General features: G+C 70.9%; 4 protein-coding genes across 4 annotated transcripts; all 4 read right to left on the bottom strand.

Moving 5' to 3' along the window:
• Positions 1-2380: 2380 nt before the first annotated feature.
• Positions 2381-3325, bottom strand: LOC311201194 (pancreatic polypeptide-like; the record flags this gene model as incomplete). Its single annotated transcript, XM_084275533.1, has 2 exons — positions 2381-2444; positions 3150-3325. 2 exons carry the CDS (start codon positions 3323-3325, stop codon positions 2381-2383), a joined length of 240 nt encoding a protein of 79 aa, XP_084131659.1.
• Positions 3326-5555: 2230 nt separating this feature from the next.
• Positions 5556-6909, bottom strand: LOC311201045 (peptide YY-like; the record flags this gene model as incomplete). The annotated part of the gene is made up of 3 exons (XM_084275351.1): positions 5556-5580; positions 5931-6002; positions 6731-6909. 3 exons carry the CDS (start codon positions 6907-6909, stop codon positions 5556-5558), a joined length of 276 nt encoding a protein of 91 aa, XP_084131477.1.
• A 3087-nt stretch (positions 6910-9996) lies between these two features.
• Positions 9997-14003, bottom strand: TMEM101 (transmembrane protein 101; the record flags this gene model as incomplete). Its single annotated transcript, XM_084275305.1, has 4 exons — positions 9997-10305; positions 12619-12765; positions 13204-13384; positions 13867-14003. The coding sequence occupies 4 exons, from the start codon at positions 14001-14003 to the stop codon at positions 9997-9999; spliced, it is 774 nt and encodes a 257-aa protein (XP_084131431.1).
• A 2348-nt stretch (positions 14004-16351) lies between these two features.
• LSM12 (LSM12 homolog) lies at positions 16352-22947 on the bottom strand. Its single transcript, XM_084275319.1, is given in 6 exon segments — positions 16352-16559; positions 17336-17401; positions 17403-17463; positions 17834-17943; positions 19734-19867; positions 22813-22947. Coding segments are annotated over 6 exon segments (585 nt in total). The 5' UTR covers positions 22934-22947; the 3' UTR covers positions 16352-16466.
• Positions 22948-23512: the final 565 nt, after the last annotated feature.

The raw sequence follows: 23512 nt of genomic DNA, 5'->3' as shown, positions 1-23512 counted from the left end.
GCCGTTGTGGGGGGTGCAGTGCGATTGGGGGGCTGCAATGTACCGGGGGGGCTCGATGCACGGCGGGGGGGCTGCAATGGGGGGGCAATGCGGGGGGGGGCAATGCGGGGGGGGGGGGGCAATGCCGGGGGGGGGCAATGCGGGGGGGGGCAATGCGGGGGGGGCAATGCGGGGGGGGGGGGCAATGCCGGGGGGGGGCAATGCGGGGGGGGCAATGCGGGGGGGGCAATGCGGGGGGGAGGGCAATGCATCGGAGGGATGCAGCGCATCAGGGGGGCAAAGCACAGAGGCGATGGGGGGGCAATACGGGGGGGCTGCAGTTTAGGGGGGGCCACGCGGGGGGTCCGATGCGGGGGGGTCCGATGCGGGGGCCGCGCCGCAGTGGCGGGGGATGCTCGCGGCGCGGGGGATGCTCGCGGCGCGGGGGGGCCGTTTGCCATCCCGACCCCCCCTCACCTCCCCCTCCAGCGTCTGGGGGCCACGGCCCGGCCCGACCCCCCCGACTCCCCGTCCCCTCCCTCTTTCCCCCCCTCCCCACCCCCCGCGCCCCTCCCGCGCGGCCCCAGCGCAGCATCGTCCCCCGGGGGCCCCCCCCGCCCCCCCCCCCGGTACCTTGGGGGCCCAGGGGGGCGGGGGCCGGGGCGCGCGCCGGGGCCCCTCCGCTCATGGCTGCGCGCGGAGCCGGGCCTCGCGCCTGCCCCCCAGATCCGGGTACCGCGGGGGGGGCGGGGGGGGCGGGGGGGCCGTGTGTCCGTCCGCGTGTCCGTGTGTCTGTCCCTGTCCCTGTGTCCCTGTGTCCCTGCGTGTCCGTGTGTCCGTGTGTGCATACGCGTGTGCGTGTCCCTGTGCGTGTGTGTGTCCGTGTGTCCATCTGTCCGTGTGTCCCCAGCCCCGCCTGCGCCCCGGCCCCGCGCCCCCCGGCCCTTGCACACGCGTGCACACACACAGGGCCAGGCAGGGTCCTGGCACGTGGGCGTGCAAACACCTCGCACACCCGCAGCAAGGGGGGGGGGGGGGGGTGGTGTGAGCTCACAGCTGCACGCGGAGCGCACACCCGTGTGAGCAGCACGCGCACGGACACACACCTGTGCACACACACACGCACGTGTGCACACGCACGCCCCTTGCACACACACTCACCCCCCCTGCACACTCACGCACCGCCCCGCGCCCAGACAGCCCCCTGCGCACAAACAGCCCCGCGCACACTCACCCCCCCCGTGCACACTCACCCCCCCCGTGCACACTCACCGCCCCGCGCGTGCTTGCACACCTACCTGTGCACACACGCGGCCCCGCGCGCGCCCGCCCAGCCGCCGCTCACGCGCGCGTGCAGACCCGCGGGGCACACGCGCGGCGCGTGCCCGCCCCCGCTTGCACACCCAGCCCCCCCCACCCACCCACCCACCCACCCACCCACCCCCCCCGCGCAGCCTCCGCGCTGCGGGGCGGGGCCCGGCCCCTTTAAGGGCGCGCGCGGGGCGCGGGGGATGCGCTGTTGCCATGGCAGCGGGGGGCGCACGCGCGGATTTAAAGGGACCGCGATCCAGCGCCCCCAGTGCCCCCAGTGCCCCCCAGTGCCCCCCAGTGCTCCCACTGCTCCCAGTGCTCACACTGTTTCCAGCGCGCCCAGTGCCCCCAGTACCCCCAGTCCCCTCAGTGCCTCCCAGTGCTCCCAGTGCTTCCAGTGCCCCCCAGCTTTCCCTAGTGTTCCCAGCGCTCCCAGTGCTCCCAGTGCTCCCACTTCCCCCAGTGCTTCCAGTGCTCCCACTTCCCCCAGTGCTCCCAGTGCTCCTGCTGCTCCCGCTGTTCCCAGTGCTCCCCAGCGCCCCCCGGCACTCCCAGTGTCCCCCAGCTTTTCCCAGTCCTTCCAGTGCCTCCAGTGCCCACACTGCCCCCAGCGCCCCCAGTGCTCCCAGTCCTCCCAGTGTCGCCCCTGCTCCCACTGTTCCCAGTGCTCCCAGTGCTCCCAGTGCCCCCCGTGCCCCCGAGCAGGCAGAGGCGGGAGGTGGCTGCAAAGGGGGTTTATTATTGGGGGGGGGCCAGCCCGGCCCCGCGGTGACGGGCGCTGCGGCTCGGTGGGTGCTGCGGGTGCCGCGCGCGCAGCAGCCCCCCCCCGGCTCCTCTTCACCCGCTCGGCCCCAGCGTTGTCCCTGCAACGAGAGGGGCTCAGCGACCCCGCAGCGACCCCCCCAACCCCACCCCCACCCCGGCCCGGCCCCACTCTCCACCTGGGATGAGTTGGGGAAACTGAGGCACGGGTGGCGCTGGGGGGGGGTCGCCAAGCTTTCATGCCCCCACCCCCAGCTCCCACTACCCCTCATCCCCCCTCCCTGCTCACCTGCTGCACAGGACCCCCCCCACCCCCCTCACCTGGGGCTCAGCACCCCGCGGCGCCGAAGGGCTCCTCACACAGCACCCGGCCGCCCGACCGCTTCCCGTACCTGCGGGGGGACGGGACGGTGACCGGGGGTGCAGCGGGGACGGGGTGGGGGCAACGGGGGCAACGGGGGGCAACGGGGGCAACGGGGGTAGCACGGTTGGTGTCCCGACGGGGGATGCTGTGCTGGGGAGCACGGGGCAGTGGGGCTGGGGATGGGGATGGGATGGGGATGGGGATGGGGGTGGGGATGGGGATGGGGATGGGGATGGGGATGGGGATGGGGAGGGGATGGGGATGGGGATGGGGAGGGGATGGGGAGGGGATGGGGATGGGGCTGGGCTGGGCATGGGGATGGGGGTGGGGATGGGGATGGGGATGGGGTGGGGATTGGGATGGGGATGGGATGGGGATGGGGATGGGATGGGGATGGGGATGGGGATGGGGAGGGGATGGGGAGGGGGATGGGGATGGGGATGGGGATGGGGATGGGGATGGGGATGGGGACGGGGAGGGGGAGGGGATGGGGATGGGGGTGGGGATGGGGATGGGCATGGGATGGGGATGGGATGGGGATGGGGATGGGATGGGGATGGGGATGGGGCTGCAGCAGGGACCGTGCTGTGACACGGGTGGTGTCGCGACAGGGCGCGATGGGGGGGCTGCCGCAGCGCGGGTGGTACCGCGATGGGTGTCGCGACAGGGACACTCTGCGGCGGCCGAGGCCGGTGCCCGCGTGGCGCCCCGGGGGTCCCGTGGCCCCGCTCACCGGTGCCGCGTCACCACGTTGAGGTACTGCTGCAGGTCGTTGTAGAAGCGCAGCAGGTCCTCCACCGGCGCGTCGTCCCCGGGGTAGGTGGGCTGCGCGGGGCCCGCGGCGGCCGGAGCCCCCGCCAGCAGCGCCAGGGCGCAGCCCAGGAGCAGCAGGGGCCAGCGGGGAGCCATGGCTGCGCACGCCGGGCACACGCGTGTGCACACGCACGGACACACGCCGGGCGGCACGTGTGCGCGGCCACGCGCACCGCTCTGAGCACAGAGCCCTTGCACACTCACACCCAGAGCCCTTGCACACTCATGTGCAGAGGCCTTGCACACTCATGTGCAGACCCCTTGCACACTCACACCCAGAGCCCTCACACACTCATGTGCAGACCCCTTGCACACTCATGTGCAGAGCCCTCACACACTCACACCTCTGCTTTGAGTGCACACACAAACCCTCCAGTCCCACAGCACACACCCCAGTGTGCACACACACACCCCAGTGTGCACACACACGTACAGCTGCACACACACACACACACACACACACACACGTGTGCTCCCCACTCCCAGTGTGCCCAAAACCGCTCCGTTCCCAGAGCCCCCACACGCGTGTGCCCACCCCAGTCACCCCCACACCCTCACCCTTGCACAGGCCTGTGCACACCCTGCCCCCCCCAGGTGCACGCACCCCCTTGCACGCTGCTCGGGATGCCCCACGCTCACACCCCCCCCCTCAGCCCCTCGTGCCCCCTGGGGTGAAGCCCCCCCACACTCACCTGCTGCCAGGAGCGGCGACACGAGGGGACACGGCGAGACGGGGGGACACGGCGAGACGGGGGACGCTGCCCTCAGGTCCCCGCTCCCCAGTGACACGCTGCCACCCCGACACCGGCCCTTATATCCCCCCGGACCCCCCCAGGTGATGTCACCCTGCCACGCAGGACATGGGGACAGGTGGTGGCGACGTGGCCAGGGAGGGGGGGACAGGGGCCATGGAGGCAGAGGGGGACAGCGGCCACCTGGCCCCTCAAGTGGGGCTGGTTAATGTTTGACCCCCGGGCTGGGGGGGCTGCCGGGGGGCTGGGGGCACCGGGATGGGTGTCCCCGTCTGCCCCCACGCAGGGACGGGGGGACGGGGGGACGGGCGTCAGCAGGACGGAGGGACAGTGAGGGATGGACAGAGGGACAGACGGTGGGACAGACGGACAGCAGAGGAGCAGGCGGGTGGGCAGGAGGAGGGGGACGGGTGGGTGACGGGTCCGACATCGGGGAGAGGGGTGGAACAGAGGGACAGGGGGATGGGGGGCCAGAGGGACGGGGGGACGGGGGACAGAGGGACGGGGGGACGGGGGACAGAGGGACAGGGGACAGAGGGACGGGGAGACAGGGGGACAGAGGGACAGGGAGACAGGGGGACAGAGGGACAGGGGACAGAGGGACGGGGGACAGAGGGACGGGGAGACAGGGGGACAGAGGAACGGGGGACAGGAGGACAGAGGGACAGGGGACAGAGGGACAGAGGGATGTGGGACAGGGGGACAGAGGGACAGAGGGACAGGGGGACACGGGGACGGGGGGACAGGGGGACAGAGGGATGGGGGGACGGGGGACAGGGGGACAGGGAGGGGCCACACAGGGGGCTGCAGCGGAGCGGGGGGTGGGCGGCAGCCCAAGGACGTGGACGCCCCCCCCGCCCCCCCGCGGGCTGGGCTGGGGACTCAGGGTGATGGGGGGGTCGGGGGGGGGGGTGTGAGACCCCCCGGCCTGTGGGGCCTCCAGCCCAGTCCCGACGCAGCCCCCAGTGGGTGACTGGGATGACAGGGACCCCACTGCGCCCCCCACCCTCAGTGCCCCCCCCCCGGACACCCCACACCCATCGATCACGTACCCCCCCCACCCAGAGCCCCTCCAGCACTCCCCACCAGTGCACCCCAGTACCCGACCCCAGCGCGCTCCAGCCCCCCGGACACCCCACTCCCAGCCCCCCACCGACCCCCCACCGACCTCCCACCCCCCACTCCCCCTCCCTCTGCCCGGGTCCCCCCGTCCCTCATTCCCCTGCACCCCGCCCCTCCCCACACGCCTCCTGCCCCCCCGCCCCCCTCCATCCCCCCGCGCCCCCCGCACCCCCCGCACCCCCCGCACACGCAGCCCAGGCGGGTGCCCACGATCGTTCTCTTTATTGGGGGACGCACAGGGACCCCGCGGGACCCCGACAGCGGTGGGGAGGGGACAGGGTTGGGGTCCCCCCCCGGCGGACACCCCCAGGCCGGGCTCTGGGTGTCCACGAGTCTTTTTTTGGGGAGGGGGGTCCACGCCGGCCCTGGGTGTTGGGACCCCCCCTGCGGCGCAGGAGCCACGGGGGGGGGGGTGGGGGGGCGGGGGGGGGGCGGGGGGGCTGGGGGGCCGGTCACCACGCCGAGTCATCGTCGTACCTGGAGGGAAGAGCTGGAGTGAGCCAAGGGGGGCGGGACCCCCCCAGGGACCCCCCCAGGGACCCCAACCTACCCACAGGACCCCCAGCCCGGGGCAGCCCCTTCCCCTGCGGTGGGGTGATGAGGACGGGGGGGGACACGGGGGGTGATGGGGGGAGGGGACACGGGGGACACGGGGGGGAGAGATGGGGGGACACGGGGGGTGATGGGAGGACACGGGGAGGACACGGAAGACATGGGGGGACATGGGGGGAGATGGGGGGAGATGAGGGGGACACGGGGGGGACACGGGGGGGACACGGGGGGACACGGGGGGGGCACGGGGGGGGCACGGGGGGGGACACACTCACCGTGACCTGTCGCTGCTGGTCCCCGGGAGCAGCCCCCACACGGCGGGCTCGGGACTGTCGCGCTTGCCGTACCTGCGGGACGGGGCCACTCGTGTGCACAGGGGGCACACGGGCGTGCAAGGGGGCTGGGTGTGCACAGTGTGCGGGGGGGGGGTAAGGGGGGCTGGGTGTGCACACAGGGTGCGGAGAAGGGGCACACACGGGTGTGCAAGGGGGGCTGGGTGTGCACAAGGAGTGTGCAAAGGGTCTGTGTGTGCACAGAGGGCGTGTAAGGGGGTCTGTGTGTGCACACAGCGTGTGGAGAAGGGGCACACACGGGCGTGCAAGGAGGCTGTGTGTGCACAGGAGTGTGTGTGCAAGGGGGTGTGCAAGGGGGCTGCGTGTGCACAGGGCTGTGTGTGCACAAGGAGTGTGTGTGCACAGGGCTGGGTGTGCACGGGGGTGTGTGTGCAAGGGTGCTGTGTTTGCACAGGGTGTGTGCAAGGGGGCTGGGTGTGCACAGGGTGTGTGTGTGTGTGTGTCACAGGGTGTGTGTGCACAGTGTGTGTGTGCACAGGGCTGGGTGTGCACAGGGGGTGTGTGCACGGGGGGGGCTGTGTGTGTGCACAGAGGGGGTGTGTGGTGTGTGTGCACAGGGCTGTGTGTGTGTGCACAAGGTGTGTGTGCACAGGGTGTGTGTGCACGGGGGGGGTGTGCACAGGGGGTGTGTGTGCGCACAGGGCTGCGCACACCCGCGTGCGAACAGGACCCTCTGTGCTCCCTGCACGGGCCGTTCCCCCCCCGCCCCCCCGCCCGCTCACCGCTGCCGCGTCACCAGGTTGATGTAGTGTCGCAGCGCCGCGAGGTACCGCGCCAGCTCCTCGGGGGTCGCGTCGTCGCCGGGGCTCTGGGGCTTGGGGGGGGTGGCGCCCCCCAGCCCCCCCAGGCACAGCAGCGCCAGCGCCGCCAGCGCGCGCCACGGCCGCGGGCACGGCGCCATCTGCGCGCGCACAGCGGGACCGCCACCCTGGGGCACCCATCGCCCCCCCAGACAGAGACCCCCCCCGGGGTACCCCCACCCCCCCCCAAACAGAGACCCCCGGGGTACCCCCACCCCCCCCAGACAGAGACCCCCCGGGTACCCCCACCCCCCCCCAGACAGAGACCCCCGGGTACCCCCGCCCCCCCCCCAGACAGAGACCCCCGGGTACCCCCGCCCCCCCCCCAGACAGAGACCCCCCGGGGTACCCCCGCCCCCCCCCCAGCCGCTCTGCATCCCCCCCCCCAGCCCCCCGGTGTCGCTGTCGCCTCTCGGGGTGTCACCCCACCCCCACCCCCCCCACCCCGCTCCCTGAGGGGGGTCTCCATCCCCCACACCAAACCCTGGGGCCCCCCAAGGGACCCCCCCGTGTCCCGCGGGGATGTCTCCCCTCCCGGAGACACCCCCAGCCTCCCTCAGGGACATCTCCCCCACACACACCCCGGGGACTTCCAGACCCCCCAACCCCATCCCAATGGGGACCCCCAGGAACCCCCCCAAAGAGACACCTTTTCCTCCAGGGATACCCCCCCCGCCGCAAGACCCCCCAGGGATCCCAGAGACCCCCCCATCCCCCCCAAGGGAGAGCAGCCCCCCCCCACCCCCAAAGCACCCCCAGAGCCCCCAGCCCGCCCCATCCAGGGACCCCACAGGTCCCCAGAGCTCATCCCCCCCCCTCCCCAGGGGACACCCCCGGTCCCCGGGACCCCCAGCCCGGTCCCCGCACTCACGGTGGCGGCGGGAGGTGCGGGAGGTGCGGGAGGTGCGGGAGGTGCGGGAGGTGCGGGAGGTGCGGGGGGGACCGGGCAGCGCCGGGACGCGGCGGCTCCTCCACGCGCGGGGTTTTATAGCCGGCGGCTCCTCCCCACCCCCCCGCCACCGACCCACGGGCACGGCGGGACCCCGCAGCCCCCCCAGCCCCCCCGCAGCCCCCCCAGCCCCGGGGGACACGTGCCCGCGCCGTGACACCGGCAGAGCCCCGACCCCCCCCCCGGCACGAGGGACACGGACGGGACACACGGACACGGGGTGACACGGGGGGGACACGGGGGGGACACGGGGGGTGACACACGGGACAGGGGACAGGGGATGGGGACACGGGACACGGGACACGGGCACAGCCGCCCTTGGGGACAGCGTGAGGAGGGGACACAGCCGCGTGTGCCTCAGTTTCCCCAGACAGCGCAGCCCCCCCAGCCCCCCCCCGTCACCGCCACCCCCGTGTCACCTCCCGGGACAGACGAGCGGCCCTTTCGGGGGAAACTGAGGCACGGGGGGGGGCCACGTGCTGCCCGCGGGGCCGCGGGTCCCCTCCGCAGCGGGACGGGCTGGGCTGGGGGGCAACGGGGGGTCCCAAGGCTGCGGGGGGGCTCCGGGCGGGGGGGCAGAGGGGACGCGGCTGGGCGGGGACCCCCCAGAGTGACACCGGGCGGGATGGAGGGGACGGGGCTCGGCGGGGACCCCGCGGGTGCCACCGCCCGGGGGGAGGGGACGGGGCTCAGCGGGGTCCCCCAGGGGACAGGGCTCGGCGGGGCCCCCCCGGCCCCGGCGCTGGCCCGTCCGTCACCCCGGCGGGCGGCGGGGGGGCCACGCGGCCCGTGGCGGTGCCACCGGGGGGGGTCCCGGCCCCGCAGCTGCCCCCAGCCCCGACGAGCCCGAGGGGAGGTTTGGGGGGGGCGGGGGGAGCAGCCTGAGCGAAGCCCCCCCATAAACCCGGGGGCCACGGGTGATGGGGGGCGGGGGGCGCTCGGGGAAACTGAGGCAGGAGGCCGGGTCAGCACCGCTCTGGTTGGGGCTGAGCCCCCTCCCCAGCGGGGGGGGGGGTGCTGGGGGGGGCTGTGGGGGGGGGGATACCCACCCCCCGGGTGGCCCCGAGGGGAGGGGGTTGGGGGGGAATTGGGGTGCGGGCGGCCCCGGCCCGGCGCAGCGCGGCCCCCGCGGTGGGGGGGGGATGCGGGGGGATGCGGGGGGGGCGCGGGGGGGGCTGGAGCCGCGCTCCTTCCGCCCCATTTCCCAGCAAACAGCATCTTCCAAAGGTCACAGGATGCGCCGGCGGCAGGAACCCCCCGGGGGCAGCGGGGGGGGGCGGCTGCAGCCCCCCCAGCACCTCCCCCCCCCCCGGCGGGTGCGGGGCGGAAAAGCAAACAGGGTCCTGCCGCCTCCCCGCGCTTTATGGCCCCGGCGCCACCGGAGGCACAGCGGGGCCCCCCAGCCCCCCCCAGGAAGGGCCTTATCAGCCTGTTTGCTTTTCCACTGCTGGGGAGGGGGGACGGATGCTGACACACGGGGGGGGGCACCCAGGGGGGATACAGCCCCGGGGGGGGGGTGTCACCCAGGGGGGATACAGCCCCGGGGGGGGTCACCCAGGGAGGATACAGCCCCGGGGGGGGTCACCCAGGGGGGATACAGCCCAGGGGGGGGTCAGCCAGGGGGGATACAGCCCAGGGCAGGGTCACCCAGGGAGGATACAGCCTTGGGGGGGGGGGTCACCCAGGGGGATACAGCCTCGGGGGGGGGGGTCACCCAGGGGGGATACAGCCCCGGGGGGGGGTCACCCAGGGTCTGCCAGCCCCCCCCTCCCTGCCAGGTTGGGGCAGAGAGCTGGACATCCCCCCCACCCCAGTTTCCCTGCTGAAAAAGGGGGGGGATGACACCCCACTGCCTCCCCCCCAAAATCATCTCCTCCCCCTCCAGATCAGCCCCCAACAAACACAGGTGAGGTAAAAGAGTCTCATCATCAGTAAAAACTTGGGGGGGGGGATGGGGGTCGAGGAGGGGGGGGCACACACACACAACACACCCACACTCCCCCCCCGGCCCCTCACCAGGGAGGGGCCAGACCACACAGTGGCCAGCACCCCGCGGGCAGGAGCCCCCCCCTCGAATTACCAAATATGTACAGATGAACCAAAAAAAACACCCCATAAAATAAAACCCAATAAATAGCCACGAGCCTCTAAAAATAACCCCCAAACAACACCCCCCCTGGACCCCCCCACCCCACCCTTCCTCCATCCTCCTCCTCCTCCTCCTCCTCCTCCTGCCCCCTCAGCCATCCGTGGCCAGGATGACGGCGGCGCCGAAGATGCCGACGCTCTGCCCGATGAGCTTCATCTGCGTCCAGAACTCGACGCGGCGCGCGGCGTGCCAGTAGCCCAGGTTGCCGTCGATGAGCAGGATGGCGGGCGGCAGCAGCACCGCCAGCACCTGCGCGGCCGCGCGCACGCAGCAGCCCGACAGGAAGGCCAGCGCCAGCAGCCCGTGCAGCAGGAACAGCAGCTGCAGGGCCAGCTCCCCCCCCAGCAGGTGGTTCAGGTAGGCCAGGCGGTCCTCGGCGCTGTGCTGCAGGGAGTAAGCCTGGGGGGGGGGAAAGGGGGGAGGGTGAGGAAGGGGATGGGGGGGAGGGTTGGGGGTTGGGGAGGGGAGGGAGGGGTGAGGTGGGTGGGGAAGGGGGGATTGTGGCTTCTCGGGGGATAGTGGGGCTCACACTGCTGTGTGATGGGGGTTGTGTGTGCCCCCCACCTGCTGGGGCTGTGTGTCCCCCACCCCGCTGTGTCTGTGTGTCCCCCACCCACTGGGGCTGTGTCCCCACCCCGCTGTGTCTGTCTGTGTGTCCCCCACCCACCTGTGTCTGTCTGTGTGTCCCCCACCCACTGGGGCTGTGTCCCCCCCCACCTGCTGGGGCTGTGTGTCTGTCCATGTGTCGGCCCCCCTGCTGTGTCTGTGTGTCCCCCACCCGCTGCGTCTGTGTGTCTGTCTGTGTGTCCCCCACCCCGCTGTGTCCGTGTGTCCCCCACCCCGCTGTGTCCTTGTGTCCCCCACCCCGCTGTGTCTGTCTGTGTGTCCCCCACCCCGCTGTGTCTGTCTGTGTGTCCCCCACCCACCTGTGTCTGTCTGTGTGTCCCCCACCCACTGGGGCTGTGTCCCCCCCCACCTGCTGGGCTGTGTGTCTGTCCATGTGTCGGCCCCCCTGCTGTGTCTGTGTGTCCCCCACCCGCTGCGTCTGTGTGTCTGTCTGTGTGTCCCCCACCCCGCTGTGTCCGTGTGTCCCCCACCCCGCTGTGTCCTTGTGTCCCCCACCCCGCTGTGTCTGTCTGTGTGTCCCCCACCCCGCTGTGTCTGTCTGTGTGTCCCCCACCCCGCTGTGTCTGTCAGTGTGTCCCCCACCCCGCTGTGTCTGTGTGTCTGTCCATGTGTCCCCCCCACCCACTGTGTCTGTGTGTCTGTCCATGTGCCCACCACCCTGCTGCATGCTGGGGGGGTCTATGTGTCCCCCACCTGTGTCCTGTGTGTCCATGTGTCCCCCACCCACTGTGTCTGTGTGTCTGTCCATGTGTCCCCCACCCACTGTGTCTGTGTGTCTGTCCATGTGTCCCCCACCCTGCCATGCCCTGAGGTGTCCGTGTGTCCCTCACCTGCTGTGTCTGTCCATGCCCCCACCCCACCGTGTCTGTGTGTCTGTCCATGCCTGGGTCTCCATGTGTCCCCACCCCGTGTCCGTGTGTCTGTCCGCGTGTCCCCCCACCCCGTGTCCGTGTGTCTGTCCGCGTGTCCCCCCACCCCGTGTCCGTGTGTCTGTCCGTGTGTCCCCCCACCCCGTGTCCGTGTGTCCGTCCGTGTCCCCCCACCCCGTGTCCGCGTGTCCGTGTCCCCCCACCCCGTGTCCGCGTGTCCGTGTCCCCCCACCCCGTGTCCGTGTGTCCGTCCGTGTTCCCACCCCGTGTCCGTGTGTCCATCCGTGTCCCCCCACCCCGTGTCCGTGTGTCCGTCCGTGTTCCCACCCCGTGTCCGCGTGTCTGTCCATGTCCCCCCACCCTGTGTCCGCGTGTCTGTCCGTGTCCCCCCACCCCGTGTCCGTGTGTCCGTCCGTGTCTCCCCGCCCCGTGTCCGTGTGTCCGTCCGTGTGTCCCCACCCCGTGTCCATGTGTCTGTCCGTGTCCCCCCACCCCGTGTCCGTGTGTCCGTCCGTGTGTCCCCACCCCGTGTCCGTGTGTCTGTCCGTGTCCCCCCGCCCCGTGTCCGTGTTCCCCCACCCCGTGTCCGTGTGTCTGTCCCTGTGTCCCCCCACCCCGTGTCCGTGTGTCTGTCCGTGTCCCCCCACCCCGTGTCCGTGTGTCCGCCCGTGTCCCCCCACCCCGTGTCCGTCCGTGTCCCCACCCCGTGTCCGTGTGTCCGTCCCTGTGTCCCCCCACCCCGTGTCCGTGTGTCCGTCCGTGTCTCCCCACCCCGTGTCCGTGTGTCCGTCCCTGTGTCCCCCCACCCCGTGTCCGTGTGTCTGTCTGTGTGTCCCCACCCCGTGTCCGTGTGTCCGCCCGTGCCCCACCCCGTGCCTGTCCATCCGTGTCTCCCCACCCCGTGTCCGTGTGTCCGTCCGTGTCTCCCCCGCCCCGTGTCCGTGTGTCTGTCCGTGTGTCTCCACCCCGTGTCCGTGTGTCTGTCCGTGTCTCCCCACCCCGTGTCCGTGTGTCCGTCCGTGTCCCCACCCCGTGTCCGTGTGTCTGCCCGTGTCCCCCCACCCCGTGTCCGTGTGTCCGTCCGTGTGTCCCCACCCCGTGTCCGTGTGTCTGTCCCTGTGTCCCCCCACCCCGTGTCCGTGTGTCTGTCCCTGTGTCCCCCCACCCCGTGTCCGTGTGTCCCCCCCCCGTGTCCGTGTGTCCGCCCGTGCCCCACCTGGCAGATGAGGTAGATGCCGAGGAAGACCTGGCCTGTGGACTGGAGCGAGCGGCTGCGCGGGCGCTGGCGGTACAGCTCCCCCGCGCCGCTCGCCAGGATGAGGAAGCCGCCGATGATGGCGATGGTCCGCGAGTACAGCCGCACCTGCGGGCAGCACCCAGCGGGGCCGCGGGGAACGGGCGAGGGCAGGAGGGGGGGAAAGGGGGTCAGGGTGGGGGAAGCGGGAGGGAGGGGGGTGGAGGAAAGGGGGGGGTGGAAGGGGGAGTTGTGAGGGTGCAAAGGGGGTCGTGTGGGGTGGAAGGGGGATTGGGAGTGGGGGGAAAAGGGATTGGGGAAGGGGATGAGGAGGTTGGGGTGGGGGAAGGGGAGCTCAGGGGGATGGAAGAAGGGTCGGGGTGCGAGAAGTGGGGGGAAAGGGGACATGGGGGGTGGAAGGGGAGGTTGGTGGAGGTGGAAGGGGTGTCAGGGATGGAGGAAAAGGGGATGGGGGTGGAAGGAGGGGGAGTCGGGGGGGTGGAAGGGGGTCGGGGCGGGGGAAGGGGCGGTCGGGGGGCGGGAAAGTGGGGCCGGGGGCTGCCTCACCTTCAGCCAGTCACCGTAGTGGACGTGGCCGCCGACATGTGCAGCGTAGGTGGCCACGGCGAGCTGCAGGGCGGCCCCTAGGGCGAACCAGCGGCGCTTGACGCCGAAGGACATGAAGCTGGCGCAGAGCACGGCCACCCCCATGTCCACGTACAGGTAGGGGATGGGGATGTCGGGCTTCCTGCGGGGGGAAAGGGGGCGGCAGCTCCAGCCCTCGCCTCCGGCTGCCCCCCCCAGCTCCCTCCTTCCCTCCCCCGGCTCCGCTCACCTCCAGCTGCACCCCCGGCCCAGCCCCAGCCCAGCCCCAGCCCCAAGGCCCAGCCCCGGCCCCAGGCCCAGCCCCGGCCCCGGGCCCAGCCCAGACGCAGCCCCGGGCCCAGCCCCAGCCCCGGCCCCAGCCCCAGGCCCGGCCCCGGCCCCGGCCCCGGCCCCGGCCCCGGCCCCAGCCCCGCGCCCAGCCCCAGCCCCAGGGCCCAGCCCCGGCCCCAGGCCCAGCCCAGACGCAGCCCCGGGCCCAGCCCCAGCCCCAGGCCCGGCCCCGGCCCCAGGGCCCAGCCCCAGCCCCAGGCCCAGGCCCGGCCCCGGCCCCAGGGCCCAGCCCCAGCCCCGGGCCCCCCGCAGGCCCCGCCCGCCCCGGGCCTCTCGCTGTCCCCCGTCCCGCACCGGCGGCCGTCGGCGCGCTCCGCGCAGAGCAGCAGCCCGCTGAGGCAGTGCCAGAAGGGGAAGCGGGTGAGCAGCACGGCGCCGCCCGCCGTCAGCAGCCGCAGCGCCCGCCGCCGCCACCCGCGGGCCGCCGCCATCGCCAGGCCCGCGCCGCCGGAAGGCCCGCCCCGCGCGCCGGAAGACCCGCCCGCCCGCGGCAGACCCCGCCCCTCCCTCCGCGAGCACGGGAGGCCACGCCCACGCCGGGGGGGGGGGGAGCCCAACGGAGACCGCGCCCACCAATGGGAAGAGGCGCCGTGACGCGCAAAGCCCCGCCCCTCCCGGCGAAGCCACGCCCCCATTCACACCGGGGCCGCTCAAGCCCCGCCCCAAACCCCACCCCTCCCGTGAAAAGCCCCGCCCACCTCATAAACCTCACCCAGAGCGCTGCCCCAACCCCGCCAGGCCACACACAAGCCCCGCCCACCAAACACAAAGCCCCGCCCCCTCCCCACAAGCCCCTTCCCTCTCCCGTCACACCCAACGCCTCCGCCCCTCAAGTCCCGCCCCTCCAGCAAACCACACCCCTTCCCCAAGCCCCGCCCCTCCAGAGCCACACCCTGTCGCGATAACCCCATCCCCTCCAGCCCCCTCCCTCCAGCAAGCCCCGCCCCTTCCCCAGCCCCATTAAACCCCTCCCAAACAAGCCCCGCCCTCCCTAAGCCCCACCCCAAGTCCCACCCCTCCAACAAGCCCCGCCCCTTCCCCATTAAACCACCCCAAGCCCCTGCCCTCCCCAAGCCCCGCCCCCGCCAAGCCCCATCCCTCGGGCAAGCCCCGCCCTTCCCTCAAGCCACACCCCCTCCCCAAACAAGCCCCGCCCCCTCCATCAAGCCCCTCTAGAGGACACGCCCCCTCCTAAACAAGCCCCGCCCACCATAAGCCTCCCCTAGCAAAAGCCCCACCCACCCGCCAATCAAACCCCACCCCCTACAGCCCCGCCCCCTCCTCCCCAGGCCCCGCCCCCTCCTCCCCGGCCCCGCCCCCTCCTCCCCGGGCCCCGCCCCCTCCCGCCCCGGCCCCGCCCCCTCCCGCCCCGGCCCCGCCCCGGCCCCGCCCTCGGGTGTCGGTTAAAAAACTGGGTTTATTGTTCCTGCTCCGCTCTATAAAACCCTCCTGTTTGTTTGGGGTGTTTTCACCTCTCCGGGGTTCTCGTCCCTCCCCCCAGGGCCGGGCTCCAGCCCCCTCCCCCCAAATTGAGAGAGAGACAGTACCGGGGGGAGGGGGACCCTGGTCACCCCCCAACGCTGAGGAAGCCAAAAAAGAGGGAAAACCCCCAAATGAACAACAAAAATCTAAGGACAGGGAAACGGGGGGGGGGGAACCCCAAATGAGGCCCCAGCGTGGTCCTGGGGGGTTGGGGTGAGGTGGGGGAGGGTCCCCCATCCCCCATCCCCAGCCGGGGCAGCAGAAGGGGGCTGGGGGTTGGGGGGGTTGGGGGGGTGGGGGTTTGGGGTGCCAGGAGGGGTTCAAGCCGTGCCCTGTGTGACGGGAACTCAGAGGGTCCCGGCTCGGCCCCCGCGCCCCGGCCCTTGGCTTCATTCTCTGAGGGGGGTGGGGGGGTCAGGGGGGGAAGGAGGGGGGAGACAGGGGGTGAAATGTGGTGAGAGACCCCCTTTGGAGAAGAGGAGGGGGTGTGGGAGCTGGGGAGGGAGTTTCAGGGTGACAGACCCCCCCTTAGAGAAGAAAAGGGGGGTGTGTGTGGGGGTTGGGAGATACAGGGTGACACAGGGCGGCACGGGGTGACAGACCCCCCCTTAGAGAAGAAAAGGAGGGTGGGGGGGGGTGGGAGACGTGGGGTGACATGGGGTGACAGACCCCCCCCTTAGAGAAGAAAAGGGGGTGTGGGGAGCGTGGGAGACGTGGGGTGACAGCCCCCCCCCCTTAGAGAAGTAAAGGGTGGGGTGTGGGGGGGCTTGGGAGATACAGGGTGACACGGGGTGACAGACCCCCCCTTAGAGAAGGGGTGGGGGGGTGGGAGCCACAGGGTGACATGGGGTGACAGACCCCCCCTTAGAGAAGTAAAGGGGGGTTGGAGATACAGGGTGACACAGGGTGACAGACCCCCTTAGAGAAGAAAAGGGGGGAGTATGGGGGGGTGGAGACATGGGGTGACAGACCCCCCCTTAGAGAAGTAAAGGGGGATGTCTGGGGGGGGGGGGTTGGAGACACAGGGTGACACAGGGTGACACGGGGTGACAGACCCCCCCTTAGAAGAGAAAGAGGGGTGTGTGGGGGGAGAGGGAGAAGGGAAAGGCAAAGGTTTGGAAATCAAGCCAAGGGAGCTGGGCTGCGGGGGGGGGCAGGGGGGCAGGGGGGGAGGAGCCGCCCCTCGGGGGTCTCTCCCCTGGGCTGCTGGAGCCCACGGGCCGGGGTCGCACGAGCTGCCGCCCACCGAGCTCGGGAAGGGGGGAGGAGCCCACCCCAGGAGGGGATGGAAGGTGGGACCACCGCTCCTGCCCCCACCCCCCACCCTCCTCCTCCTCCCGCGGCGAGGCGGGGCCGGGCGGCCGGACAGACGGACGGGCTGGGGGGGGGTCCCCGGCGTGGCAGGAGGGTCCTCAGGACGAGAGGGACGTCTCCTTCTGTGTCTGCTGTGCCTGGGACCGCTGCAGCACCTTCTGGCTCTCCACGTCCCGGAAGTGCTTCTCCACCTGCCGGCCGGGAGGAGGAAGAGGAAGAGGAAGACGAAGAGGAAGAGGAAGACGAGGAGGAGGAAGAGAGGAGAGGAGGGGAGAGGAAGAGAGGAGGAGGAGGAGGAGGAAGAGAGGAGGAGGAGGAGGGAGGAAGAGAGGAGGAGGAGGAGGAGGAAGAAGAGAGGAGAAGGAGGAGGAGGAAGAGAGGAGGAGGAGGAGGAGGAGGAAGAGAGGAGGAGGAGGAGGAGGAGGAAGAGAGGAGGAGGAGGAGGAGGAGGAAGAGAGGAGGAGGAGGAGGAGGGAGAGAGGAGGAGGAGGAGGAGGAAGAGAGGAGGAGGAGGAGGAGGAAGAGAGGAGGAGGAGGAGGAGGAAGAGAGGAGGAGGAGGAGGAGGAGGAAGAGAGGAGGAGGAGGAGGAAGAGAGGAGGAGGAGGAGGAAGAGAGGAGGAGGAGGAGGAAGAGAGGAGGAGGAAGAGAGGAGGAGGAAGAGAGGAGGAGGAGGAGGAGGAGAAGAGAGGAGGAGGAGGAGGAGGAGGAAGAGAGGAGGAGGAGGAGGAAGAGAGGAGGAGGAAGAGAGGAGGAGGAGGAGGAGGAGGAGGAGGAGGAGGAGGAGGAGGAGGAGGAGGAAGAGAGGAGGAGGAGGAGAGAGGAGGAGGAGGAGGAGGAAGAGAGGAGGAGGAGGAGGAGGAGGAAAGAGAGGAGGAGGAGGAGGAGGAGGAAGAGAGGAGAAGGAAGGTGTGTTGAATCAAAGGGCAGCCCCCCAGGGCAGGGGGCCCCTCGCCCTGCCGTACTCACGATCTTGCGGACGTGGCTCAGCGCGCTGCCCTCTTTGCCTTTGCAGTTCTCCACCTGGTACGGGGGGGGCGATGACCACCTCCTCCATCACCACGATGTTCTTCTCCTGCCATTTACAGTCTTTGATGCTGTGGGGAACGGGGGGGGAGTTGGAGGGGGGGAAATGGGTCAGTTGTGCAGGCGGCTCGGTCGCCCCCTGTGACCCCCAGTCCCTCTGCACCCCAGCACGGCCCCTCTGCACCCCCCAGGGCCCACCTGTCACCACAGAGGTGCCACGGGTGCAGAGCCCACCGGGCACCCCCCAGCCACTGATGGGTTCTGAGCCCCCAGTCCATGCTGGGAGGGGTGTGTGTGTGGGGGGGGGGGTCTGGCATGGAGACCCCCAGGATCCACGTCGCTCTGGCTGGCCGAGGATCAGGAGACACCCCCCCCCCCTGCACCCCCAGCCCACCCCCCAGGGTGACACAGGGACACAGGGGGCTGTGTGGAGGGACTCACGTCTTGTGAATGGTCTGGAAGAGCTGCTGCCCCTCCAGGGACACCCCGGCACTGATGGCGTAGGCCTGGCTCATCTTCTCCTCCTTCTCCGTCCGCGCTTTGTTGGCGAGCTGCAGGGAGACGGGGAGCTGGGCTGGATCCCAGGGGTGCAGACACTGCCCACACCCCTAAGTAACCCCCCAGCTTAACGGTGGAGCTGTGAGTCATACAATCATAGAATTGTGGGGGCTGGAAGGGCCCCCCAGAGCTCATCAGGTCCAACCCCCTGCCCAAGCAGCTCCCCAGGACAGGGCACACAGGTCGGTGTCCAGACGGGGCTGGAATCTCTCCAGAGAAGGAGACTCCACACCCCCTGGGCAGCCTGTCCCAGGGCTCCCTCACCCTCACTGGGAAGAAGTTCTTCCCCAGATTGGGGGGAACTCCCTGTGCTCCAACTTGAGCCCATCGCCCCTTGTCCTGTCCCCACAGACACTGAGCAGAGGCTGCCCATGGCCCCTGTGTCCCACCCTTCAGATATTGATCCCCATTGATCAGATCCCCTCTCAGGCTCTTCTCTCCAGGCTGAACAGCCCCAGCTCACTCAGCCTTTCCTCCCAGGGGAGATGCTCCAGGCCCTTCAGCATCTCTGTCCCTCCTCTGGACTCTCTCCAGGAGATCCCTGGCTGGTTGATCCCAGGGAGCCCAGACCTGGACACAACAGTCCAGTGGGGTCTGGGCAGAGCAGAGGGGGAGGATCCCCTCCTGTCACCTGCTGCCCACACTCCTCCTGCTGCCCCCAGGATCCCATTGTCCCTCTCAGCCCCAGGACACTCTGCTGGCTCGTGGCCACCCTGTCACCCACCAGCACCCCCAGGGCCTTCTGGAAGCAGCTTCTCCCCTGGGGACCAGCCAGCCCAGCATCACCCAGGCCCTGCAGAGCAGCACCCCAGCCTGCAGCACCCCAACAGCCCCTCCTCCCAGTCAGCCCAGTACCGGCTCACCTACATCCCAGTCCCACAGCGGCACCAGAGCCCAACCTGCCCCAGGGGGGAGGAAACCCCTCCTGCAGCTGGAGGTGCTGGTGGCCCCACAGGAATCCCACCTGCCAAAGATCCCCCTGGAGTCCCTGCTGCCCCAGCACGTACCCTGCGGCCAGACTGGGAGCGTCTGGGGCCACCCCAGCGTCTGGGGCCACCCCAGTGTGTCCCCTCAGCACCACCCGATGTCACCCCCAGCGTGTCCCCTCAGCAGCCCCATCCCTGTGGCTGTGCTCCCAGTGACACCACTCCAGGCAATCACAAGGAGCACTAACGAGCACTGATCCTCCAGGAGGGAGCTCACAGGGGGTACAGGCACCCAGCCAGCAACACCCAGTGTCACAGCAGCACCAGAACCACAGCCTGGGCTGGGCTGGGAGGAACCCCAAGGGTCCCAGAGCTCCAACCCCCTGCCACAGGCAGGGACACCAACCTCCAGGCCTGGAGCTACACAAGGTTGCCCAGGGCCCCATCCAACCTGGCCCTGAACACCCCCAGGGACGGGGCACCCACCCCCTCTCTGGGCAGCCCCTTCCAGCCCCTCACCACTCTCTCTGCACAGAACTTCCCCCCAGTCTCTCCTCTCCCCCTTCCCTCCTCCAGCTTCACCCCAGCCCCTTGTCCTGCCATTATCCACCCTTTAACCAGCCCATTCCCCTCCTGTTTCTGGGATCCCCTCAGGCACTGGGGGGCTGCAATGAGACCCCCCCTCCTCCCTACAGACACCCCAGGGTGGGGGGGGGTCACAGACACTCTGCACCCCCCAAAACCCCATCAGCCCAACCCCTAGCCAGCAGCTCCGAGTCCTGACCGACGCTGGGGCAGCTCCTCCCGCCCCAGGCAGGGATCCCCCCCCCGAGCCGCCCCCAGGGCCCCCTCCTCACCTTGCTGACGTTGAGGGAGGCCAGGGGCGGGGGCGTCTCGGTGCGGTCGTGCAGGATCTCCACCTCCGACACGTACTGCAGGTTCACCAGCAGGATGTCGGCGTGGTTGGGCTTCCCGCTGGAGGAGGGGCACTCTGGGGGGGCTGTTAAGGACAACCAGCCCAGCACCAGCCAGGGACCTGCCCAGGGCCAAACTGGGACCGTACTGGGTGCACGGGGTGGGGGGTCGGAGCTCTGTGAGCCTCGGGGTCCCTCCCAGCCCAGACCAGGCTGGGGTTCTGCACAGCAGGTTCCTCCACACACCCCCCCCCAGCCCCCCCCCAGCCCCCTTTCCCCCTGCCTGGCTGGGCAGAGGGGCTGTGAGACCCTGAGCACCCCATATCCCCCCCCAGCCCCCTTTCCCCCTGCCTGGCTGGGCAGAGGGGCTGTGGGACCCTGAGCACCCCACAGCCCCCCCCCAGCCCCCTTTCCCCCTGCCTGGCTGGGCAGAGGGGCTGTGAGACCCTGAGCACCCCACACACACCCCCCCCACCCAGCCCCCTTTCCCCCTGCCTAGCTGGGCAGAGGGGCTGTGAGACCCTGAGCACAGCCCCCCCCAGCCCCCCCCAGCCCCCTTTCCCCCTGCCTGGCTGGGCAGAGGGGCTGTGAGACCCTGAGCAGCCCCCCCCAGCCCCCCCCAGCCCCCTTTCCCCCTGCCTGGCTGGGCAGAGGGGCTGTGGGACCCTGAGCACCCCATATATCCCCCCCCAGCCCCCTCTCCCCCTGCCTGGCTGGGCAGAGGGGCTGTGAGACCCTGAGCACCCCATATCCCCCCCCAGCCCCCTTTCCCCCTGCCTGGCTGGGCAGGGGGGCTGTGGGACCCTGAGCACCCCACAGCCCCCCCCAGCCCCCTTTCCCCCTGCCTGGCTGGGCAGAGGGGCTGTGGGACCCTGAGCACCCCATATCCCCCCCCCCAGCCCCCTTTCCCCCTGCCTGGCTGGGCAGGGGGGCTGTGGGACCCTGAGCACAGCCCCCACCTCTCCCTGTGCCCACTCAACACCAGAATCAGGTTCTCCACACCCCCCCCCCCCTCCTGGGATGCTGTGTGGGCTCCCCCAAAACAGAGGGGTTTAACCCCAAAGACACACAGGGATGCTGCTGGGGCAGGTCCCAGCCACGGTGCTGCCACCCAGAACTACCCCCAGACCCCAAATTCGCCCCTTTTACCCCGTAATTGTGGGGTGAGACCCCCCCAGCTAAGCCAGAACCACCTCAGGAGCTGTTCCCAAGCCTGGCTGGAAGAGGAGCTGCTTCTGGCACCCCAGGAAGGGCTCCCTGCACCCCCAGCACCCCCCAAAGCACAGCGGGGGTCGTTGGGACTGCACAAGGGTGCAGCACCCCCAGAAACACAGGGACCCCTTTGCAGAGCTGGGCTGAAGCCCCGAGCAGCCCCCTGCCCAGGAGGGCACAGCAGGGACAGCCCCTTCCACACCCTCTCCTCCTGGGAAGGGATGCTGGTGGAGGTCACTGTCCTGCTGCCCCCAGCCCCCCCGCCCCTCCTAAGCCCCCCAGCTCCCCCCAACCCCCCCCTGCCCCCCCAGACCCCCCCAGCCAGAGCCTCTCCCTCGGGAGGAAGCCAGGGGTGATGAGTGGAGCCTCCCGAGGTTTGGGGGGCAGAAGCTGAGCTGACCTGTGGGAGATGCCTTAAGAGGGGTCCTCAGCCCTCATTTGGGGCTGGGGGGTCTCCCTGCCCCCAGGCACAGCTGTAGCTCAGCCTCAGGGGGCCCCCAATTTACCCACCACCCCAAACCTGCCTCGCCCCCCGTGGGGTTTGTCCTGTGGGTGTCTCAGGGCTGCACCCCCAGACCCAACCCCCCCTCACAGCCCCTCTGCTGCTCCCTCCCTCCCTCCAGTGACACCCCCTGCTCCCCCCTTGCTCATGGGCTACAACAAAACCCCCCCTCCTGCAGGCACCCAGCCCCAGCCCCTCTGCCCCCACACCCTCATCTCCCCCCCCCCACACCCCCACTATCCCCCCCAGACCTCCAGCTGCCCCCAGTCTCCTCTCTCTCCCCCAGGTCTCCTCCCCAGACCCTCAATCTCCCCTCTTATCTCCCCTTTCCCCTCATCTCATCTCTCCTCTTCCCCAGACCCCCATCTCCCTCCCCAGGCCCCCAATCTCCCCTTTCATCCCCCATCTCCCCCCCAGACCCTCAATCTCCCCTGTCCCCCCCAACCCCCAAATCTCCTCCCTTATCTTCCCACCTCCCCTCAGTCTCATGTCCCCTCTCCCCCCCCAGACCCCCAATCTCTCCCATTACCTCCCCTCTCCCCTCTCCCCCCTCATCTCCCCATCTCCTCTCTCCCCCAGTCTCATGTCCCCTGTCCCCCCCAGACCCCCAAACTCTCCCCCTCATCTCCCCTCTTATCTCCCCCTCTCATCTCCTCCCTCATCTCCCCTCTCCCCCAGTCTCGTGTCCCTCTCCCCCAGACCCCAATCTCTCCCCTCATCTCCCCTCTCATCTCTCCTCTCCCCCCCTCATCTCCCCAGACCCCCAACCTCTCTCATCTCCCCCTCATCTCATCTCCCTCTCCCCTCTCCCCCAGTCTCCTGTCCCCTCTCACCCCCCCAGACCCAACCTCTCTCCTCATCTCCCCCCACCCATCTCCTCTCATCTCCCCTCTCCCCCAGTCTCGTGTCCCCTCTCCCCCAGACCCCTGATCTCTCCCCTCATCTCCCCTCTCAGCTCTGCTCCCCCCTCATCTCCCCAGACCCCCAACCTCTCTCCTCATCTCCCCCCCCATCTCCCCTCATCTCCCCTCTTCCCCCCTCCCCCAGTCTCGTGTCCCCTCTCCCCCAGACCCCCGATCTCTCCCCGCATCTCCCCCCTCATCTCATCTCCCCTCTCCCCCCTCATCTCCCCAGACCCCCAACCTCTCCCCTCATCTCCCCTCTCCCCCAGTCCCGTGTCCCCTCTCCCCCAGACCCCCCCCCTTCCCCCCCCTCTCCCCCCTCATCCCCCCTCCCCCCCCCCGGGCATCCCGCCCAAGGCCCCCCCGGGCCCTCCCCCCGCCCCCCTTTCCCCCGCCGCGCGGATACTGAGCGCCAGCATCTTGCTGGGGTAGTCGAAGGCGACCACCTCCCCCTGCAGCCGCTGCTCCTGGCAGGTGCGGCAGGACACCTGGCTGCCCACGCTGAAGAACTCGCCCGGCGCCGCCATCTTCTCCCGGCCGCAGCGGCTGGGCGGGGGCGGGGCCCGGTGACGTCACGCCGCGCGCCGAGGGGCGGGGTGACCTTGGCCGGGGAGGGGAAGGGAACGGGCGCGGCGGGGAGAGAGGAGGGGGGCGGGGCGAAGGGCGCTGGCTCCGCCCCTCCCGCCTCGGCGCTCATTGGCTGTCGCGGCTGCGGCGCCGCGGGGGTTGATGGGGGATGTAGGCGGGAGACGGGGCCGGTAACGGGCGGTAGCGGCGGGTTGGGGGGGCCCCGCCCCGGCTTCAGGCGGCAGGTGGGGGGCGGGACCGCTGCGGCAGCGCCGGGGGGCGCCGGGCTGGGGCTGCGAGACCCCAGGGGGGCTCTGGGCCTGCTCCGGGCCTGCTCCGGGCCTGGCGCTGCCCCTGGGCTGCTCCGGGCCTGGCCCTGGGCCTACCCCTGTCCCGGTCTGGGCCTGCTCCGGGCCTGGCCCCGGCCTGTCCCGGTCTAGGCCTGGCCCCGGCCTGCCCCGGGCTCGCTCCAGGCCCGCCCCGGTCCTGGCCCCGGGCCTGCCCCTGGGCTGCTCCGGGCCCGTCCCGGGCCTGCTCCA

The sequence above is a fragment of the Gallinula chloropus genome (assembly GCF_964237585.1).
Source record: "Gallinula chloropus genome assembly, chromosome: 26".
Classification (NCBI taxonomy): Eukaryota; Metazoa; Chordata; class Aves; order Gruiformes; family Rallidae; genus Gallinula; species Gallinula chloropus.
The sequence above is the reverse complement of the archived record's forward strand: the minus strand, read 5'-3'. Positions and strand labels throughout refer to the sequence as shown.